The sequence below is a fragment of the Corapipo altera genome, unplaced genomic scaffold (assembly GCF_003945725.1).
Source record: "Corapipo altera isolate COAL_440 unplaced genomic scaffold, ASM394572v1 181, whole genome shotgun sequence".
Lineage (NCBI taxonomy): Eukaryota > Metazoa > Chordata > Aves > Passeriformes > Pipridae > Corapipo > Corapipo altera.
Genome location: NW_020884999.1, coordinates 170,420 through 190,725, shown reverse-complemented (window position 1 = coordinate 190,725; position 20,306 = coordinate 170,420). Strand labels below are relative to the sequence as shown.

Sequence of the window (20,306 nt, the reverse complement as noted above, 5' to 3'; positions counted from 1 at the left end):
GTCCCGGCCCAGCTGGCCCTCTGTCTGTTGTCCCGTGGGCCGTGCGGGGAAGGGTTTTTGGTGGCTCATGAGTGCCGGTGTTGGGCTGGAAATAGTGAATAATCCCCCTGCTGTCACTCCCCCGCCGCTCTCTGGCATCGCCGAGATGTGGGGGGGCGGGTGCTGGGAGGGGGGCGGCTTCAGGATGAGGCTCCCCGGGGATGGATCACCCGCCGCTGGTGGCTTTTTTTCCCGGTGGGATAACGGGATCCCCTTGCTGTGGAAGGAGGGGTGCGTTAGGGTGTCGCCGGGGTGCTGGCGGATGAGGCACGAGGGGTTATGTGTGATGTGCACTCAGAGGATTTCACGTGGTTACGGTGTTGCTTTCTGGGCTAAACCCCCCTCTTTTCCTCCCAAAAAGCAGCAGCAATCTGCTCGCAGCGTGAAGGGCAGGACCCCACCACCTTCCCCTGTTTGTTCCACAGGGTCTGAGTACAAAGACCTCTTCTCCTGCTTGTCCCGAGGTGTTTGAGCACAGAGACTCCTCCTGCTAGTCCCAGGAATTGGCATGAGGGCAGCGAGGACCCTGGTGGCCCGTGGGCTGTTGGGTGCTCTGCTCTCCTGACCCCTCCTTTAGCTCCCCCCTCCCGTTTGTCCCACAGCCCGAGCCCCCGTGCGACACGTGGCACAGCAGATCCCCGAGGAGATCCTTGGAAACTCGGAGCTGCAGGAGGCAGTGAAGGCCCTGCCCCCAAACTACAACTTCGAGATCCCCAAGACCATCTGGCGGATCCGGCAGGCTCAGGCCAGGAAGGGTGAGCGCTGACCCCGGGGGATGAGAGGTTTTGGGGATGGTTGGTGCCACTGGGACCCCCCCCCTGGGGTGGATGAGGCTGGGGCAGAGGATGTTCCGAGCTGTCTGGAGTGCCCTGGCTTGTTTAGGCTCTGTCTTGGCGAGCTCCCCTTCCCTCGAGGGGGGTTAATAGATCTGTATCTCTGGATTAAAATCACATTGGACAGGACAGGTTGAGCTGTTCGGACCTGTCAGCCTGGAGATGTGTCTGGGATGCTGGCCAGGTCCCTGCTGTGCTCCTCTCTCCTCTCCCAGTGCTTTCCTGACATGCTGCCGGGGCTGGGAAGGGGGAGCCCTGCAAGGCTGGGCACTCGTGGAACTGGTGGGAAGCTCTGGTCTGAACCTTCCTTGGGGTCCTCAGGGGGTTGTGCAGCCCCAGAGAGGTGGGGAGTGGCACTGGTGGCCTCAGGGGTGATGCCAAGGCTTTCCCTCGTGGCCTGTGCATCCCACTAAAGCAGTGTGTGACCAGCTACAGGCATCAGACAGGGAGCCTCTCCCTCCACCCCTGGATGTCACCAGCATCCCCACCCTCCCTTCAAATGCTCCTGGGGTTGTGTAGCTCCAGGGGCTCTGGGCAGAGCCAGGTTGAAATGCTGTATCCACCTGGGAATGTCTCTGCCAGCTGGCACTGAGCTGGCAGGGCTGGCAGGCGTCACGGGGGATGTTCTGGGAGCTGAGCTGGTCCCGGCTGTGATGCCGGAGGGGGGGCTGCCCGGCCCATCCCAGCTGTGGTGCGGGAGGCAGGGCTGGATTTGTCCCACCAGGACACGGCGAGGCAACCCAGCCATGCCGCTCTGGCTTTCCTCTGCTGTGTTTTGCTGCTTGGCACCTCCTAATTAAATGTAAATATGCGGCTGGGATTTAGGCTTCCGAGCTGGGAGCGGAGCCCATCAGCCAGCCAGCCGTGCTGGGATTTAAAAATCCGCCTGTGCAGAGCCCAGCCAGGGGCTCGTTGCTGGGGGAACGCAGCCTCCCACTGGGCTGAGCCGGCCCTGCCTGTGCCCTGCCTGCAGCGGGGTTTGGGGGGGGCTGGGGTGGCACCCCCTGTCCCCATCGTGCTGTGCCGGTGCAGAGTGACCCAGCCACCTCCTGCCAACCCCTCGTGGGGGAAGGCAAAGCTATTTGTAGGTCTGAGGTGGAGGGCAGTCCCAAATGAGCCAAAATGTTCCCAAATGGGCAAAAATGGTCCCAAATGGGCTGGGGGATTCTGGGCCCCTGAGTTCTTGGCTCTGCCAGGCCAGGCGGGGGCTGGCAGAGCACACGCAGCTTTCCTTGGGCCCTGTTGGTTGGAACAGGGTGGGATTAGCCCAGTTTGAGCCAGGTCTTTACACAGCTCCACACTGGCCAGCAGGCTGGGCCTGGCAGCATGGGGATTTTGTTGAAGGAGCATCTGGAGAGAATGTTTGGATAGATATCACTGAAGCTGGGATATCTGAGCGGGATGGGAGGTGAAACAACAATGGGATTAATGGGGCCTCCTCCATTCATCTCCCCCAGCACGGTCCCTCCTCCTCCCCACCACCCCGTGGAGGGCTCCTGGCTGGACCCCAGGCACTGGGAGGCCCAGCTGGTCTTTGGAAGGGATTGTTCTGAGCTGCGAGGAGGGAGTAAACCAGGAACATCATTTGTTGTTGGATAAATTCCTGCTAAGCACAATGCTGCATCGTCGCTGGCCACCCTGCTGAAATGGGGAGAGGAGCAGGAAGGGGAGGTGTGGAGAAGGGCAGCAAGGATGATCAAAGGTTTGGAACAGCTTCTGTATAAGGAGAGATTAAATAGATTTAGATCCTTTAGCTGGAAAAAGAGGTGAACGAATGGGGATATGATAGGGATGTAGAATTGTGAATGATGTGGAGAGGCTGAACAGGGGATGATTATTCACTCATTCTTGTACCGGGAGAACCAGGGGCACACGTTTACATTATTAGGAGCAGGTTTAAAATAAACAGAAGAAAGTACCTTTTCCTGTGCAGCACATAATTAAAATCTGGAACTCATTACTGCGGGAAGCGGGAGAGACCAGCAGTGTCAGCGGGTTCAGAGAGGGATGAGGTGTGTACTCAGGGGCCGTGAGCAGGGAGAGTGGATATGGCCTAAAGCAGGACAATGTGCACCCCGGCTGTCCAAGCCACTGGAACTTCTGGCCAGTTTCTGGCTGTTTTGGGGAGGGTGGTTCTGTGGCTGCTGCTCGAGCTGAGTGTGTTCACCCTGGAGCTGGTGCCCAGGCCCCCACTTCAGGATGTCCCTTCCAGCCCCTCTTAACCCCAGATCTGTTTGTCTTCCCAGTGGCCCTGCAGATGCCAGAAGGGCTCCTCATGTTCGCCTGCACCATCGCGGACATCATTGAGCGGTAAGACCATGGCTTTTCCATGCTTCCCTGCTGGACTCTGGGGGCTGGCGAGGGGGTGGGAGCTGTTGCTGGGAGTGGGGTGACCGCTGGGTAGGATGAGGCCCAGGATTATGGACAAGGGAGTGTGGAGGGCCCCAGTGTGGCTGCACTCACGGGGCCGTACCCTGACTGGGCAGTGCTGCTGCCCTGCGGCAGGTCACAGGGACCTGCTGCCAGCCCTGGGGACAGGGACCGGCACAGCGCCAGCCCAGCCCTCACCACTCGGCTTCTCCTCCCCTCGCTGCTGTGCTGGGAGCTGCTGACAGGCTCGGTATGTCAGGGCCCCGTGGGGGTGCTGGAGCTGGGGAGCAGCCGTGTCAACAACCGGCTGACGCCAGCCCGGTGCCCGCACTCGCCACGGCAGAACTGCCACAGCCAGGGGAGGGCTGGCAGCGGGGCCACCACTGCAGCACTGATCTGTCCTCCTCGTCCTGTCTCTGCAGTCATGCTGCCCGGCACGGAGAAGCTCAGGGGTAGCCTTTTTTTGGCTGGGGAGGCTTCTTGAGGCCATGGTGATGGCACAGGAGGGGTCACTGCAAGCGACTCCTGCTGGGCAACACCTTCCCCACAGCTCCTCTCTGAATTTTTCAGTGTTGCTTGGGGCCGAGGTTGAGGCTCTCCTCCCGGAGAGGAGCTGGGCTGTGCAGTGACAGTGGATGCAGGCACCTTGCAGAAATTGGCCGTGATCTCTTTATCACCCGAGCGTCTCTCTCTTCCTCCCTACCCGCCCCCGGCCCCCTGTCCAGCCCCTCTCTGCTTTAGCACAGTGAATTAGTGCTAATAGCACCGTGTGCCTCGTCTGCCATGGGGGTCGTGGCACTCATTAGCAGCTGCCTTCCCTGGGCCAGCAGGCTCAGCCTCCCTGCCGCCAGGAGCTGAGCAGCCGCTGCCGTGCCGGGTGGGAAGGCGGCCGTGCACGCGGGCTTTGCCCCCGCTTTGCCATCATTTCCCCCGCGGGAACGCGGCAGCCCCAGCTCGGTGGGAAGGTGGGCGTGGGCAGGGGACGGGTGTGGGGGGCAGGGGATGGGTGTGAGTGTGGGCAGCTCCGCGTGGGTTTGTCCCTTTAAGTGGAGCTGCCTCCTCTCCGGCTTTGGCACCCAGCCGCTTTCATGTCTCCGACTTCAAAGGCAGCGGATTAAGGGGCTCTTTTATCTGAATGAAACCTTAAGCCTCACTTCCCGGTGGATGGTGAATTCCAGGGTGCTGAATGCCAGGGTGCCGGTGGATTCTGGGGTGCTGGCATCCCTGCTGGTCCCACCCTCCCTGCCAGGGGTGCTCCGCAGGGCTGAGGAGGGATGCTGGGTGCCAGGGTGAGGGGTGCTGGTGGGAGATGGGTGCTGTGTGGGTGGGGGTGCCCAGCCAAGGGAGGGGATGTGGCAGCACTGATGGAATGGTGGTTGGATGGGGGATAGCCTCGAGGCTGTGTAGGGGGGCTGTATCCTTCCCTCTATGCCACCATGCAGCACTCAGAGACGCCCCCATTGCTGGTCCCTTGCTGAGAGCACTGGGTACCATCCAGGATTCTGGCTGGGGATGTGGCCATGCTGGGTATCAGCACTGCCAGCTGGAGGATTGTGGCTGTGGGCAGGAGTGAGCCCAGCCCTGTCCCTGCTCTCTTGGGGACACACTTGGGACCCAGTTCCACTGCCGGAGGTGAGTCGGCAGGTGGCCTCGTTAGTGCCTGCCTCTTCCTGCTATTAATATTCATCGCCAGCATTAATGTGGAATTGCAGCTCGGCCCGCTGCTCCTGCTGGCCCTCCTCACCCGGCACTGGGGCCGGACGAGCCTCCGACGTGACGGGAATTACTGCAGCCATGTGCTCTGGTGGTGGCTGCCGTGGCCAGCCTGGGCACGTGGGCTCAGGGTACCATCAGCCCTGGGCTGGCGTGTCCACTTCCCTCTGGTGACAGACAGAATGCGAGGGCTGAGCATGCTGGGGATACCTGTGCCCGCATTGGGGGCGTTGCTCAGTGAGCAGCTCTTCTCCCCAGCCCATCCCCACAGCCTCCTGCCCCATCCTTGCTGGTGGGAATTGGGGTTTGGGGATGCCAGCGAGCTCCCCCTCCCTCTGTGCGCTCTGCTGATGGCTGCAGAGCCATGCCCGGGGCTGGTGCCCCTGGGGTGACAATGCCCAACCTCTTGTGTTCCAGCTCAGCCAGAGCCGTGTCAGCTGCCGCTCAGATGGAATATTTATCCCTTCTGCCAGAGCTGCCTTTTAATACAATATTTGTGCCGTGACCTGGCGATGCTGGGGAGAGCCGAGAGCAGGGACGTGGCTCACGGTGCTGCGGCATGGATGGCTAAGGGAGGACACAGTCCTCCATCTGTCCCCATGCAGGAGGATGGCAGTGTCACTGCATCCCTCACTGCAATGTAGGAGCGAAAAGGCCCCTATGGAGCCCTGGTGGGGCAAGGAGAGGAGAGGGCTGCCAGGTGGGGCCTGGCTGGGCTTCCCAGCATTGCACTGGCGCTTGCTGAGCCCCAAGGGGCTACAGGGATGAAGATGTAGCCAAACTGTCACAGCCGCTGCCGCCGGGAAGGCCAGTGGGGTTCTTAGCCTGGAGCCTTTGAAATCGAGAGTGCACTTGGAGCATTGACCGGTGTGAGGCCCAGTTAATTAGTGTTAATAGGTTTGTCATTGTCAAAGCTGTGCCGGGGCGAGCGGCCAGCTGGGGGGGGGCGGCAGGGCTGGGGTCTGCCGCGCTGCCGGCACCGCATCACGACGCTCTCGCGGCACCTTCCAAATTGGCTCCATTTGTCACGGCTGATGTAATTCGGCAGAGGGTAACTCGTGCTGGGGGGCGGCAGCATGGAGAGCCGCGTGGGGGGATCTCGGACCGCGGCTCAGGGAGGGGAGAGCCCCCAGCCCACCCGCTGTCGTGCCGTGCCGGGGAGGCGGCAGCCGTGCCCCCCGCACCACCGGCTTGTAGCAGGGGGGTTGTGTAGCCGGGAGCGGACGCCTGCTCCCCTCCCTGCTGGGGCTGGAGCAGACGGATCAGCTGGGCTCTCAGCTGGGCTTTTGATTCCGTGTTAATAAAGTCGGCTGTCAGGCTTTGCAGCTGCTAATCCCTCTGTCTGTGTGCCACGATGGTGAGAGTGGTTCCTGCTAATCAGCCATGGCTTGGTGGCAGGGAAGGGTGATGGGAAGACGGGCCAGGGATGTCCTGGTGCCTGCACAGGCTGCTCTGCCACAGCCTTAAAACCTCCCAAATCCTGATGGCTTTTGAGCATCCGCGTGAGGTGGTGCTGGAGGGGTGCAGACCATCTTGGTGACTGTGCCTTGATGTGCCCAGGAGTGCATGGGGATTTTTCAAAGTGACGGGGGGTCTTGAATCATCTCTGGTTGGGCAGTAAAGAGTTAAACATCTGTGCACATGGCCCAGCAGCTGTGGCAGAACTTGAAATGCCCCACTTTGGCCAGGACAAAAAGCCCCTGATAGCTGCTGTGCCTGGCAGTCCCCGGTGCCATGGCTGATGTGCCCAGCAGGTTCCAGTGCCATGCAGTCACCGAGTCCCCTGGCGACCAGGTCAGCCATGTGGCATTGAGTGCTGTGGCAAAGCTGGCAGCATGACCAGGAGGTCCCAAAGTACCATCCTGGGACACTGAGAGGTCAGGATCCGGCCTCAGCTGCACAGTGCTGCAGCTCTGCTGGCCAGTGCTGCCTTCTCTTCTCCCCTTGTCCTTTAAGCACAACCTGGAGACACTGGCAGAGTGGTGCACGCTGTGCAGGGGAATTTAATCACCATCATTAACCACACAACAACATCATTAGGAAGAATGAAGTTCACACTTCATTGGACATGTTTAAAACCTTCTACCCGGGTGGTGACTGCACGAGGGGAACTGGGCAGGGGAAAATATGTGGGATCTATAGGGCTGGCACCTCCCAGGGCTGGGGTGTGCCAGTGCAGGTGTGGTGCCCACCACTACATGCTCTGTGCCACCTCCTTGTATCCTAGAGGGCTCTGTGGCCTGGCCATGGTGAAGAGGGAACAGGCACCATATAGGTGCAGAACGCACCTGGTGGCTTTGCCACCACCATGCATTGGCCCTTGGTTTGCCTTACTGTGGGGGTTTTTGCAGTTACAGGGCCAACAAAGCTGGAATACTCTGGGACATGTCCCTTGTGATGGTGGTGTCGGCTCTGGCACCACCAGTGAGGACAGAGAGGGAGGTCCCTTGAGGGGAGGGGACCCAGCCAGAGATGGCTGCTCCTGGGGGGCTGCAGGGACACCCACCTCTCCCCCTCCTGACCCACTTGCAGAGGCTCAGCAGGGTCCTGTGATTGCCCAGCTGCAGCAGGGCTCTTCCAGCGCCGATTGCAATAAAATTGCAAACTCATTACTTTAATTACGTGCAGCCTTCCTGTACTAATGAAGTTGGGAGTGTGGTAATGGGGCTTGGTGATGGGCTTCTCCGCTAATTAAGTGCATTGTTCTCGGCCAGGGCTGCAATCAGCCCCCACAGCCCAGGACAGCAGCATCCACGGTTGTCCTGGGACAGGCTGGGCTGGGGTGCAGGGCAGGCAGTGGGTGTGTGTTTTGTGGGGTGCTCGTGGGTCTGAAGCAAGGAGCGGTCTGCTCCATGTCTCTGTTCCCAGCAGGACATGCAGGCACTCCGGCATCGCAGTGCTGGTTCCACGACCAGTCACTCTCAACCTGGTCCCCTGAATCCCCTCCCCACCAAGGCCTGGTGGGGCCAGGCATGATGGACAAGCTGGGGCTGAGGACTCCTCCCTGCTGGGGAGAGTGGCTCTGCTTCATGGCTCGAGGACCAGCACTGTATCATTCACACACTGCCAGGGGACCTCCCGCTCCTGCCAGCAGCAAACACTCTCATTCATCTGTCAAGGGGCCGGGATAAATCAGGACTGCTCCGGCCAACTGCCTGTGCTCAGGTGACAGAGTCTGGCCACCCCATGCTTGGGGACATGAGGGCCTCATGTGTACCTGTCTCTGACCCAGCATTTTCAACCCCCAAACTTGTCCCTGGGTCACTGTCACCTCCATCCTGTGCTGCCCAGGGGAGAGTGGGGCTGGGTGGGGCTGGGGGTCCCAGTGCCTGGGGTCAGGGCCGGGACCTGGCCTGCCCGGGCACACATCCTGCCAGTGCTGAGCATGGCGCTTTATAAATGGGATTTTGGGAGCCATCTGTTTAAAGAAGGAGATAATGAATTAGAGGAAGATGAGAAAAATGCTAAGGCCAGGCAGTTTTTCAGAATGAGCCCGGGTTTGCGGGACGTAAAAGATGAATAACCTCCCCACGTGTTCAATATTCATGAGCTCCCAGCTGTAGTGAGCGTCTCTGCGCTGGGTGGGGACATCCCCGTCACCGCGTCCTCCCTGGCAGCGCGCTGCTGGGACCCATCCGCGGCTGCGATGACTTCCAGGGACACAAAACACCAGCAAGGACGCTCCCATGGCTGCTCCTTGCCCGAATCCTGGTCCTGTCTGGTTGGTGAGCAGCTCCCCAGCCTGTGTCAGAGGCAGGTGGCTGCTAATTGACATTTCCTTCCTCTGTAGTTTGATGAAAGACTCTGGCGACACCGAACTGATTAAAACATCAAGGGGAGGCCCTCACGCCTGCCTTTGATTTGTCTCGGGAGATGATTATTGCTCCGCTCCACCATCCAGCCCAGCCAGAGCCAGTGATCCCGATGCGTGCTGTGGCATCCAGGTGCCCCTCCTGTGGCATCACCAGGCTCCTGCCGCTCTTCCAGCCTTGCCAGCTGCAGTGGCAGCACTACTGAGTTCCCTCCTCACCAGCCATCATCCCGCAGCATCTTTGCTCAGCTGTGGCTCCTCTCCTGAAAGCCAGAGCAGGAATGTTCCCCATGTCTGGGGCAGGGCTCAGCCCTGGCTCTCCATGCCTGTGGGCCAGTGGCCATGTACCTCCTGGCTGCAGCCCTGCGTGCTGGGCAGGGGCCACGGGCACCTCTGCCCTCCTTCCTCCACCGCTGCTATTTCACTTTCTTTCTCTTCACCCCCAGGGACTTTCTCTGGGGTTTGGGCCAATTTGCATACATTTTAATCTATAAAAAATTAAGCGGCGCTGGCTGCCGCTCTGAGTCAGACCTCCCCGTCCTGAATCTTAAGGAGCTGAATAATTTTCCACTTTTGCTGAGATGTGTGGAGTCTGATTCATGTTCATCTCATCACCTCTCATTAGAGGAGGGGGCTGAGGGCTTGAGAGGGTGGGAAGAGCCTTCTCGAACCTTCACTGGCAGCCCCCAGCCCCACGGTGTGGCCATGCAGGCAGTGGAGGAACCATCCGCCCATGTGGGCCACACTGGCAGCGAGGGATCGTGGGATTTGGGAGCTGGCAGGATTGGTCTGTCTTCTGACGCTCCCCAGCTGCATCCCCAACCCTTGGAAAACTACATGGAATGGGAGATACCCAGGCTGGATGCAGGAGGTGAGGATGGCTTTGCCCCCTCTCCGGGGATGTTCCAGCAGAGCTACTCCCCTGTCCCCGTCCCCGGGTGGTGACAGATAGGCCGGAGCTGTTAATATTCAGCACGCTCCACCATTTCTCCACCTTCTGCCATCTGCCCAGCTCTGCCCACCATTTCTATTCTTGCTGCCGACGTAACGCTCCCTGCCTGGCGCCTGGGGGGAGTGCAGGACCCTGGCCCCCAGCCAGCGCTGGGTGCTGCTGGGGGGTGACACTGTACCAGGGCCCCCTCCTCCCCCGGCCCCCTTTGCCCCAGCCCCGTGCCAGCAGCAGGGGGGACCCCGCTGGCACCGAGCTACAGCTGCTGGTGCGGCCTGGAGTAAATAAGGAATTAGCATCTGGTTTAAGCAGCCCCTCCAGGCACGGGGCTTTGTCATTGCAATACCTGCTCTCCTCCGTAAGCTACCACGGCAGCTCCCTGGGATGGCAGCCAAGCTAATAATCCCCCGAAATGGTGCAATAAAATACCCACAAAGGAAGTGCCTTTGAATCATGCCAGAGCCCTGGCTTTGCTGCTCGGTGCTGGTGTGTGCCCCTCTATCCACTGGCTGGCAGGTGCCAGGTGGACTTGCAATGGAATGCCGGGATCCCAGAGCAGGGATAGGGGACAGCACCAGTGTTTGCTCGGTGCTTTTCCTTGCCAAGTGCCACTTCAGCACCAGCTGTTCCTGGAGCACACCCAGCTTGGCCAAACTGGCACCCATGGGTGACACAGCCAGGCGCAGATTAGGGTGCACTGGCTCACATGGTGCCCAGGCATGGGGTGATGCAGGCTCAGCCAGCTTGGCTGGAGATGCCACTGTGGCTGTTCTGCCCATCCTGGTGGCTCCAGTCCCCAGGGCTGGCTGGTGACAGCGGCAGCACCACATTGTGCTGGGTCTCCCTCTGCTGCTCTCCCTGCTGGAGCATTAGGAAGCTGGCAGCGTATTGTTTGATGAGTGGATAATCCGCTGAATTGCAAACAGCTTTACCCAATTGAAGAGGCGGATTACCGCTCTCCAGCTTAATCATGTTGACATCTCGGAGAGTAGCCAGTGCTTGTCCTCTTTGGCGCGTGGCTCGGTGGCAGCGCGGGATCCCCCAGTGCCACGGGGCTGGGGGGCAGGACCTGGGCTGTGGTGACACAGCCAGCCACGACCCTCACTGCTGTGCCTTCCCACAGGTTCACGGGCGCAGAGGCCGTGGTGATGGGTGATGTGACCTACGGCGCGTGCTGCGTGGACGACTACACGGCCCGGGCCTTGGGCGCTGACTTCTTGGTGCACTATGGACACAGCTGCCTAAGTAGGTGACACTCAGCCCCGTGGCACTGCCAGGGTGGCCGTACATGGCACTGCAGAGGCTGTGCTGTGCCACTGTGCCCGCCCTGCTCAGCACCAGCTCAGAGACTTAGTGCCAAGGGCTTATCCCTTCCCAGAGGGATTTCTGTTCTCCAGCCTCATCTGCTGGCTTTGCATTGGGCCAGGCTGGCTGAGTGGCTGCCTGTGGGCAGGATTTTGGGCGCAGCAGGGCGTGCTCGGCCGCCGCAGCGCACAGATCGCAGCCCTGTGCCCAAGAGCAGAGCAGCAGGGCCATGGCTTGGCAGGACCCCACTGGCTCAGGAGCTGCCAAGGGGGATGAGGCTGCTCTTGCCCCCCCACCCTACCTCCGTGGGCTTTGGGGGAAGTCAGGAATGATGGCAGAGGGGAGTGAGGGCCTGGGGGTCCCACTGGCCTCGGGGCTGGGGAAGGGAGCTTTGCCGGTACAGCGCAGGCTGGGCGGGGAAGGGAGGAGGAGGCTGTGTGCTCCCCAGGCGGACAGTACTCTGGATCCAGTTGCCATGGAAACTGTGCTGCTGTCCCAGATGCTGCTAACTTTGAAGTCCACCCAGGATGGAATCAGCCCAAAAATAACAATAAGACGCTCTGGGTTTTAAGGTGGATCTGCAGAATTGCCGTAGCGAGCGGCAGGAGCGTGCATCCCTGCTGCTGCCATGCTCCCGGCAGCTGGCAGCCCTCCTGGACGTTTATGGGGTCGTATAAATGGATTTGAAGAATTGCATCAGGCTCCGTGTGAAATACTGACTCCCCAGTTGAGAACTCTGTCCTAAAAGCCACGTCGGTGAGAGTGTTGGTGGCGATAAATATCTGTGCTTGGTGCTTTGTTATGGAAGGAGGGTTATGGGCACCACTGGAACAGGGAGTATAAAACTCCTGGTTTGTATCCTGCTGCTCATGAATGAACAATACGAAGGGGAGGAAGGGACTGTATCCATTGGGCTGCTCTGGGAAATGGGAGTCACATCTTCTGGAACTGCTCCCTACAGGGACAGGCAGGCACTGCCCAGGCTGACTGTCACCAGCCCAGCTGCCATCTGCTTGCCTTCACTGGGCTGGGTGGGTCACAGGGCACCCACAGGGTGCTGGGGGGGTGCTAGACTCCTTCTGGGCTGCTCCCAATGCTCCTGTCACCGGCGTGGCTGATGGTAGGACACACAGACACTTTCCTGCTCCCTCCCAGCCCCACGTGCCCCGCAGGAGGGAGTAATTTGCACTTAATTGTGATCAGGTGAAGAGCACCAAAATGGGAAGTGAATGCGGAGCTGCGGATCGATGTGGACTCTGTGTACTTTAATTATTCACTTAATCGTAGTGACAAAGGCTTCTTAGCACCGGGGGTAATTAGATTTGTGTTCATTGATTCCCCAGGCTGCCATTATCCAGAAAGAAACAAGCAGGTGCTCTCCATGGATCCCATCTACACCCCCTGCCCAGGGTGCCAGCACAGGCAGTGCGGTGGCACAGCCCACCCTGCCCACACCAGGGCAGTTGGGGTGCAGGGAGCCCCACCAACACACTTTATCCTCCAGGCAGCAACAGTCTGGGGCTCACTGGAGCCCTGGGTGTAGCCCAAACTCACACCCTCTCTCCTCCTGTCACCAGTTCCCATCAACTCCACTCAGGGGCTGAAGATGCTCTATGTGTTTGTGGACATAAAGATCGATGCATCCCATTTCCTTGAGACCATTCGCTTCAACTTCGTGGCAGGTGCCTCCCTGGCCCTCGTCAGCACCATCCAGTTTGTCTCCACGCTGCAGGTGAGATGGAGATCCCTGGCAGTGCGTGGCACAGGATGGGGCCTTTGTCTGCCCCTGCCTTGGCCCCTGGCTTAGTCCTTTTCTGTCCCAGCTCCGGGGTGGGAGTGGCTGCCCCGGGGTGCCGGTGGTGCCGGTTCCCCTCTGACGAGTCGCTGCAATAATATGCTGCTACTGTAATGTTGATCAAGTACTTTATAATAACTCTGATCAATGTTTCATGGCGGCACCCCTCCCCAGCTCCCCCAGGAGCTGCTCTGTAAATGTCAGGGCAGGCAGTGGAGCACTTGGCATTTTGATGCAGTGCCGGCAGCGGCCGGGGAAGCTCCGGCGGGTCTGTCTGTCTGCCCCTGAACGGCCGGCTGGGCAGGACGGGAGGAGATGAATGAGCCTCTTGAGCCATGTCTATCTAAACACGGGGCTATCCAAGCGTTAAGCCTTTTCCCTTGTCTTTTAATTGATACATTTGTTGAGCTTCGCTGAGCATCCCGGTTTGCGGGGCTGTTACTGGTGCCACCCCCAGCAGGCTGGTTCCCTTCCTCTGTTCTGTGCTGGGATGCAACAGCTGGGACTGCCGGGGCCAGGGTGTTTCCAAGGGTCTTTTGCCACCCTCTGTGCCGTGGTCTGTCCCTGCTAACCTCACCTCTCCTGCAGGCAGCGTCACAGGAGCTGCGCTCCCAGTACAAGGTGTGTGTGCCCCAGTGTAAGCCACTGTCCCCAGGAGAGATCCTGGGCTGCACATCGCCCCGGCTCGCCAAGGACACGGATGCCATTGTGTAAGTACCTGGAGTCTTCCAGGACTCTCCTACCTGGCCCAGGCTGCCCAACCTTCTTGTACCCCCTGCCCAGCTTTGGGCAGGGGGGTGGGAGGGGAGATCCACAGGCTGGGACAGGCCCCCTCCAGCTCCTCACGCTGCTTTAAGTGGCGTGTGCTTGTAGCACAGAGGAAATAATTGAGTCGTATATCAGAATAGATAATAGATGGAAGGGCGGGTGGATAATTGGAAAAGACAAATGGCCGGGGCCCAACATCACAGCAACATTAATTTTATTTAAGGACAGCAAATTAGAGGGAGCACTTCGCTTCCTATCACCTAATTATTTTAGGTAATGGAAATGCTTAATGTACTGTGGATACAGTGTGCTGCAGAATAAATAAATACAAGGACCCCACCCTTGGAGGGAGCCGGGGAGCCCAGGTGTGGGTTTGGGCCCTGAAGAGCTCCTTCTCACCCGCGCTGCTGGGAGCCTTTCTGAGCACGACTGTGCAGGGAAACAAGCTTGTGATTGCTGGACAATCACAGTGGGAGCTCTGGCTTCACCTTGAGCCACACCAGCTCTGCTTGCCATCTCTCCAAGGGCATCAGGAGCAGGAAAGGGTGGCCAGGCTGGCATTGCATTGGCGAGAGCGTGTCCTTCCCACTGCCAGAGGAGCGGCGGTGCGGTACCAGCCGGCCGCCTTACCTGCGTCCTCCCTGCGTTATTATTTTCTTCTGTGCACCGTCTCTGGGGCTAACTTTTGCAGACAAATTAGCTTTGATCTCCCAAAATGTCATTCTCCAATTAAGGGCAAAATCTAGTCAAGTTTTACGTCTGAATTCATTTTCCAAGCCCTCACTCCATTAGGGCAGCTGAATGAAAGGCTTTGAAATGTAATTGCTGACTTGAAATCCGATTAGAAATGGAAGCAGCAACGTCTAGAACCAGCCATTGAGATGGAGCAGCTCCCAGCCACCCCGTGCCTGGGTGAGCATCCCTCTTTGCTCTGAGCATGGCTGCTCTCCTGCCGCACCGTGCTGGGGGCTGCACAGAGACAGGGAGCCCTGGCTGTGCCTGCTGTCCCTGGGCCCCACCACAGGAGCTTGGATTCCTGCCATCTCCACACACCTGTGGCTTGGGAAACTGTGGACACATGGATGGGTGCCTCTGTTTGCCATGTGCTGTAGCTCCCCCTCCCCTCTCCGCAGGTATTTAGGTGACGGGCGCTTCCACCTGGAGTCCATCATGATTGCCAACCCGGGGATACCTGCATACAGGTATGGGCACCCACTCCAATCCCCCATGGGTGTGAGTGGGTGGGGAGCACCCCAACTCCCCCAGCACACCGGGGACCAGCTGTCCCCACCCTGCATGCCAGGAGCACCCCCTACCCCATGGCTGGGCAGGCAGCTGCCTGCAGCAGGCACAGGCAGGTGAGAGGCCGCAGGGTGGGTGAGGAGGTGCAGCGGGGAGATGAACACGAGCCATTTACTCTGCCTGAATATAAACATTTTGACAAGTACCTGTGAAAGCTCGTGGAGGTGCAGCCATTAAGGCCCGGCTGCTGCAGGCAGAGGCCATAAAGCGCGATGATGAGGCGGCTGAAAGCAGATGAAATATCAGGAGTGAAAGGCTGGGCCCATTTGGCGGAATCTGAATTTCCTAGTAGGTCGTTTGTTACGAACGGGAGGCGCACGTCAGGTTTATGGCGCTGGTGAAGCTGCCGAAACCCGAGTGGGATTTGATTAAAATTCTCCTCGTCAAACAAAGCAACAAATCAAAGATTTCTTCATAATTGATGAGCTGGGTTGAGGGGGGAGCTGAGCACGAAGCCGAGCGCAGAGCCCAGGCTGTGCTGGGTGTTGGGGTGCTGTGGTGGGACACTTGTCCCTATCCTTGTCCCCTAATGAGCTGGTCCTACATCAGCCAGGAGGACAGATGCTGTAGGAGGCAATTAGTGCTAATGAGAGACGGGCATCATTTGGGGCCAGTATGGACGGGGGGCAGGTGTTGGGGCGCGTGTGAGCCTGGCTGTGCTTTGCAGGTATGACCCCTACAGCAAGGTGTTCTCCCAGGAGCACTACAGCCACGAGCGCATGCACCGCGCTCGGCAGGATGCCATCCGCGCTGCCACCACTGCCCGCTGCTGGGGGCTCATCCTGGGCACACTGGGGCGTCAGGGCTCCCCCAAAATCCTGCAGGTACCAGCCCCCTCCTCCGCATGGCCCCTGCTGGGGCACTGGGTGCTGCTGCTGGGTGGGGGTAAGGACTGGTGAGCAATGACACCACTGGCACAGTGCCCTTGCTGCTGGGGCGAGGGTGGACCTGGCACCACTGGCAACCCATCACTGGCCACTGGCCCCCAAGCTAAGCGAGCAGGGCAATTAGCAGCAGATGAGGGAGGCCGGACAAGGGCTCATTAAACCTGCCCCTTGCTGAGGAGAGCTGGCCAGTCTTGGAGACCATCCCCTCCTGCTCAGACAGTTGGCAATTAATTCCCTGCGTTTGTTTTAATTGGATGAACTTCTGATCAGGTTCACCATCCCTGCTCAGCTGCTGTGCTGGTGCTTTCTGCACCCCAGCTGGGTGAGGGGAGCAGGACAACAGTATCCTGCTCCATGGGCGTGGGGTGCCCTGCTCACACCTAGAAATTTTGGGGTAGCTGCAAGTGAGATTTGGGGTAGTGAAGGGACCAGTGGGCAGAGCAGGGCATCAAGGTCCTGCAGCTGCTGTTCTGTGGGGGCAGGACGTGGGCATGGCCAGGGCTGGCTGGGCAGGGGACATTGAGTGGCAGCTCCAATGGACAAGGACATCCCTGACCCCTCTTCTCCTCCTGCAGGCTCTGGCCACAGCCAGCCCACGGCAGGCGGGTGTCCCAGGGCAGGCAGCCGCTAACGAGAACAGATTGTTGTCATTGAGCAGTAATTACTTCATTAGGCTGAGGCACGTGCTGGGGAGAGCTGGAGCCACAGCCGCAGTCCCTGACACTGTGCCTGGCCTGCGACTGCCAAGGGGACACGGCCGTGGGGCAGAGCTGGGACCCACAAAGGGTCTGATGGACAGGAAGGGACAGTGGGCAGGGCTTGTGGGGCTTGATGGGGGTCCCTAATTCCCCCGAATGCCTTTTCCCCCCGGCAGCACCTGGAGTCACGTCTCCGTGCCCTGGGCCGGCCCTATGTGCGGGTGCTGCTGTCTGAGATCTTCCCCAGCAAGTTGCAGCTCTTCCCAGATGTGGATGCGTAAGTGCTGCTGACCCCTCCTCCAGCCCCCTACATGGGGTCCCCAGGGTGCCCCATCCCTCTCCAGGCCTCTGAGTCCTGCGTGAAGCCATCCCTGCCACATCTGTCCTTCTGTCACCTGGGTTAGCACTGTGCGCTCCTGCACAAGCTGTGCCCACGGGGCAGGGAGGGGGCATGGCTGTCCTTACCAGGGTGGCTCTGGCACAGCACAGACCTTCTGGGGTGCCACTGACGGGCTTCACTGTGGCTTGTTCTTCCCAAAATGCTCATCCCCATTGTTGTCACCTGTGTCCCTTCCAGGTGGGTGCAGGTAGCCTGTCCCCGGCTCTCCATTGACTGGGGAGAAGCCTTCAGCAAGCCCCTGCTGACACCCTACGAGGTGAGCACCTTGCTCTTGTTTTTTGGGGGGGCAGTCCTGGCTTGGGGCAGGCTTGGGGATGTCCCTGCAGCCAGGCAGCATCCCTTCCTGTCTCCATATGTGTTCCTTGCACAATCCAGGCAGGCTGCTGGGATATCCAGTCTCTTGTGAAACCAGTGGATTCCCTGTGCCTCGAGCTTTTGCTCCAGCAATGCCCTGCTCGGCACACCAAGCCACTGTGCTGGGACCTCTCCCAGCACTGCCAGCCTCCCCATCACAGTCACGGCTCCCCGTCCCCTCCACAGGCTGCGGTGGCTCTCCAGGACATCGAGTGGCAGCAGCCTTATCCCATGGACTTCTACGCCAGCCAGTCCCTGGGGCCGTGGACGGCGAACCACGGCGGCACACAGCCCCCGCGCCGCGGGCGGCCGGCACAGGTGGGCGGCGGGGGGGTCACCGGGGCAGCGGGTCCCTTCTCTCTCGGTGTCGGGGACGGGCGGGGGGAGCAGCGCCCGGTGCAGTTTGGTGGCCGGTGCCGCGTGCCAAAAGCGCCACCGCGTGGCTTCGTTCCCGGAGAACAGGAACGGGGCCGTTGCCAGCCTGGCTTGCGGGGGCTACCAGAGCCCCCCTCCCAGTATTTGCCGGGCTGAGCGCCCGCCTGGTCCCACGGCTCCCAGGGGTGGGGGTCCGGTCCCCCCAAAGTGCCCCGCGGGGTGCTGTGGGCTGAGCACGGGCTGGCTCATCGCAGGTCAGGCAGGGAATGGGAACATCCCTTTACCTTCCCTTAACCCCTTTTCATTGCAGGAGAAGCCACCCGACCCCCCCGCCCCGCCGGAGGGTGGGGAGAATCCAAGCACCGGGGACCCCGCAGCCTCGTGAGGGCAGCCTGCACCCGGTCCTGCAGCCGCCGCGCTCCGGGACCCGGCGTGGGCAGGGCCGGGGGGGGCGCAGGCGCTGCCTCCCGCCAGGGTAAGCACCACCGGGGCACTCCTCCGGTACCTGCGCTGGAATGGATGCGGACGCACCCCGTAACTCGACGACACCGCTGCCCGCACGGACCGCCCCGTCTGCCCGCGGGGAGTGACTCCCTGCAAGGCCAGGCCGTGCTGCAGCCCCAGTAGCACCGGGGGTCCCGTCCCGACACTTCGGGACCGCCCCGTCTTCCCCTGCTCTGCGGCCTCCCGCCGCCAGGGGGCGCGCTGCCACCTCCGCGGCGCCGCTCCGCCCTCTCTCCTGCCCCGGCCAATCAGCGCGCGGCGTTTCGGCGGGAAGGCGGAAGCGGCGCTCCCAGTGTCGGCGGCCATGGCGGCGGAGGCGCGGCCGCTGCGGCTGCTGGCGCTGCACGGGTACCGGCAGAGCGCCCGCCGCCTCTGCCAGCGCACCGGCGCGCTCCGCAAGGCCCTGCGCGGCCGCGCAGAGCTGCTTCCCATCGACGCTCCGCACCCCGTGTCCTCCGCCGCCGCCCAGGACGACCCCGACGGGGACGACCCGCCCCGCGGCTGGTGGTTCTCGGGGCCCGGCACGTTCGAGGCGGGCGAGGTGGCGGCGGCGCCGGAGGGGCTGGAGGAGTCTCTGTCGGTCGTGGCGGCGGCGCTGGCGGAGCAGGGACCGTTCGACGGGCTGCTGGGGTTCAGCCAGGGCGCGGCGCTGGCCGCCATGGTGTGCGCGCTGCGGGCCCGCGGCGACCCGCGCTTCCCCGTGGCCTTCGCCGTGCTGGTGGCCGGGTTCGCCAGCCGCGCCCCGGCGCACGGGCACTTCTACCGCGACCCCATCGCCCTCCCCACGCTGCACGTCGTGGGGGACACGGACGCCGTGATCGCGGCCCCGCTCAGCGTGGAGCTGGCCCGATGCTTCGTGGAGCCGGTGGTGCTCGCCCACCCTGGCGGACACTTCATCCCCGCGGCTGCGGCGCAGAAGAAAGCCTACCTGGAATTCTTGGAACGCTTCCGACCCGGGCAGGGGCAGGCCGAGCCCCCAGGGGTTGGGGAGGTTTCAGAACGGTCTATGTAATAAAGGGGGCTCTGGTGACCCACGACTGTTTCGGTGCCCCCAGAGTCATCAGCAGCTCCCTGCACCACTGTGCTCTGCAGTGTTCACCCAGGGCCCAGCTAAATGGTTCTTTATCTCCCTTTTTATTTCAGCTTTGTTGTATACATGAGTATATAATATATAAATAACATATAATCATATATGTATATAAAATTATATACATATGTGTGTATATGACATTGTATGAGATGTAGTGTGACTCTGAGAGGATTGAGGGCAGGAGGGTGACACTGCTCTGTGTGTGAAGTGCTTCCAGAGACTTGAGTAGCTGCTCAAAATCAGGGTCCCTCAGCTCAGCCACAGGAAGTGTCTGTAGATCACAGAGCTCCTGCAGCTGTTACCCCCCCAAAATTTGCAGGTTTTAATATCTATTAAGCCAAGCTTCCAGCTGGTCTGGATCTGGAAAACCCTCTCACCCCTGGCTGGTGTTTGTTTCAAGAGTGAAGTGTCTGCTGGTTCAGTACATGTGTTGAATCTTCCCTGTACAAAGTGCCTCCATGAACAAGAAAAACTTGTCACTCAATTTCTGGCTCTGATAATATTTTCCAGGAGCACATGGGAACCTTTATTGCTGTTACAGGTGAAGGTGCCCTGCTTGGCTGCTGCCCAGTGCAGTGCTGGAGCAGGTTGGGCACCAGCGTCAGGCCAGGGCTGTGCTTCGAGGTCTTCTCTAATCACAGCTTTCCTTAGGGGTTTATGGTTGGCAAAAGAGAGAAATCGGGTGTAAATTCTTCATTTCCCCCCTGCCTGAGCAGCAGGGCAGCACAGTGTCATCCATGCAAGGGCCAGAGGACAACAGGAGCAGGCAGAGGGGCAGGGGCTGAAGCCCTTCCCGTGTTCCCTCAGCTGAAAACAGGCCTGGGAGCTGCCATGGGTTAAACCAACGCAGCAGAAATGAGTGGTTCTCAGCCCTGGGAGGTTTTTACCTTTTGGTTTGTTGCTGGTTACTCAGCAGCACAATGGTGGTGGTGTCAGGAGGATGAGGCAGTTCCTCTGCAGCCCAGCTCCAGGCTGGTGTCCTGGGGGTGTTGTGGGGGGAGTTTGGGCAGTGGTGGCCGGCTTGGCCACTTCAGCTGGGCTTGTGTCACAGCTCATTTTAAGGTGTGGGATGTCTGCACTCCTTGGTGACCACATTGGAGAGGCTGTTTTTAG

General features: G+C 60.2%; 2 protein-coding genes across 2 annotated transcripts in view; both read left to right on the top strand.

Moving 5' to 3' along the window:
• The window catches only part of DPH1 (diphthamide biosynthesis 1), an 18,870-nt gene extending 577 nt beyond the window's left edge, over positions 1-18,293 (top strand). Inside the window, exons 2-12 of the mRNA XM_027666876.1 lie at positions 642-794; positions 3,119-3,182; positions 10,839-10,960; positions 12,598-12,752; positions 13,404-13,525; positions 14,717-14,785; positions 15,553-15,709; positions 16,647-16,747; positions 17,048-17,126; positions 17,411-17,542; positions 17,910-18,293. Of these exons, the coding sequence (XP_027522677.1) occupies positions 642-794; positions 3,119-3,182; positions 10,839-10,960; positions 12,598-12,752; positions 13,404-13,525; positions 14,717-14,785; positions 15,553-15,709; positions 16,647-16,747; positions 17,048-17,126; positions 17,411-17,542; positions 17,910-17,984 (1,229 nt within the window). The 3' untranslated portion in view covers positions 17,985-18,293. The remainder of the gene's footprint in view (positions 1-641; positions 795-3,118; positions 3,183-10,838; positions 10,961-12,597; positions 12,753-13,403; positions 13,526-14,716; positions 14,786-15,552; positions 15,710-16,646; positions 16,748-17,047; positions 17,127-17,410; positions 17,543-17,909) is intronic.
• Positions 18,294-18,307: 14 nt separating this feature from the next.
• OVCA2 (OVCA2, serine hydrolase domain containing) lies at positions 18,308-19,675 on the top strand. The gene has a single exon (XM_027666877.1). The coding sequence runs from the start codon at positions 18,408-18,410 to the stop codon at positions 19,113-19,115; it is 708 nt and encodes a 235-aa protein (XP_027522678.1). The 5' UTR covers positions 18,308-18,407; the 3' UTR covers positions 19,116-19,675.
• Positions 19,676-20,306: the final 631 nt, after the last annotated feature.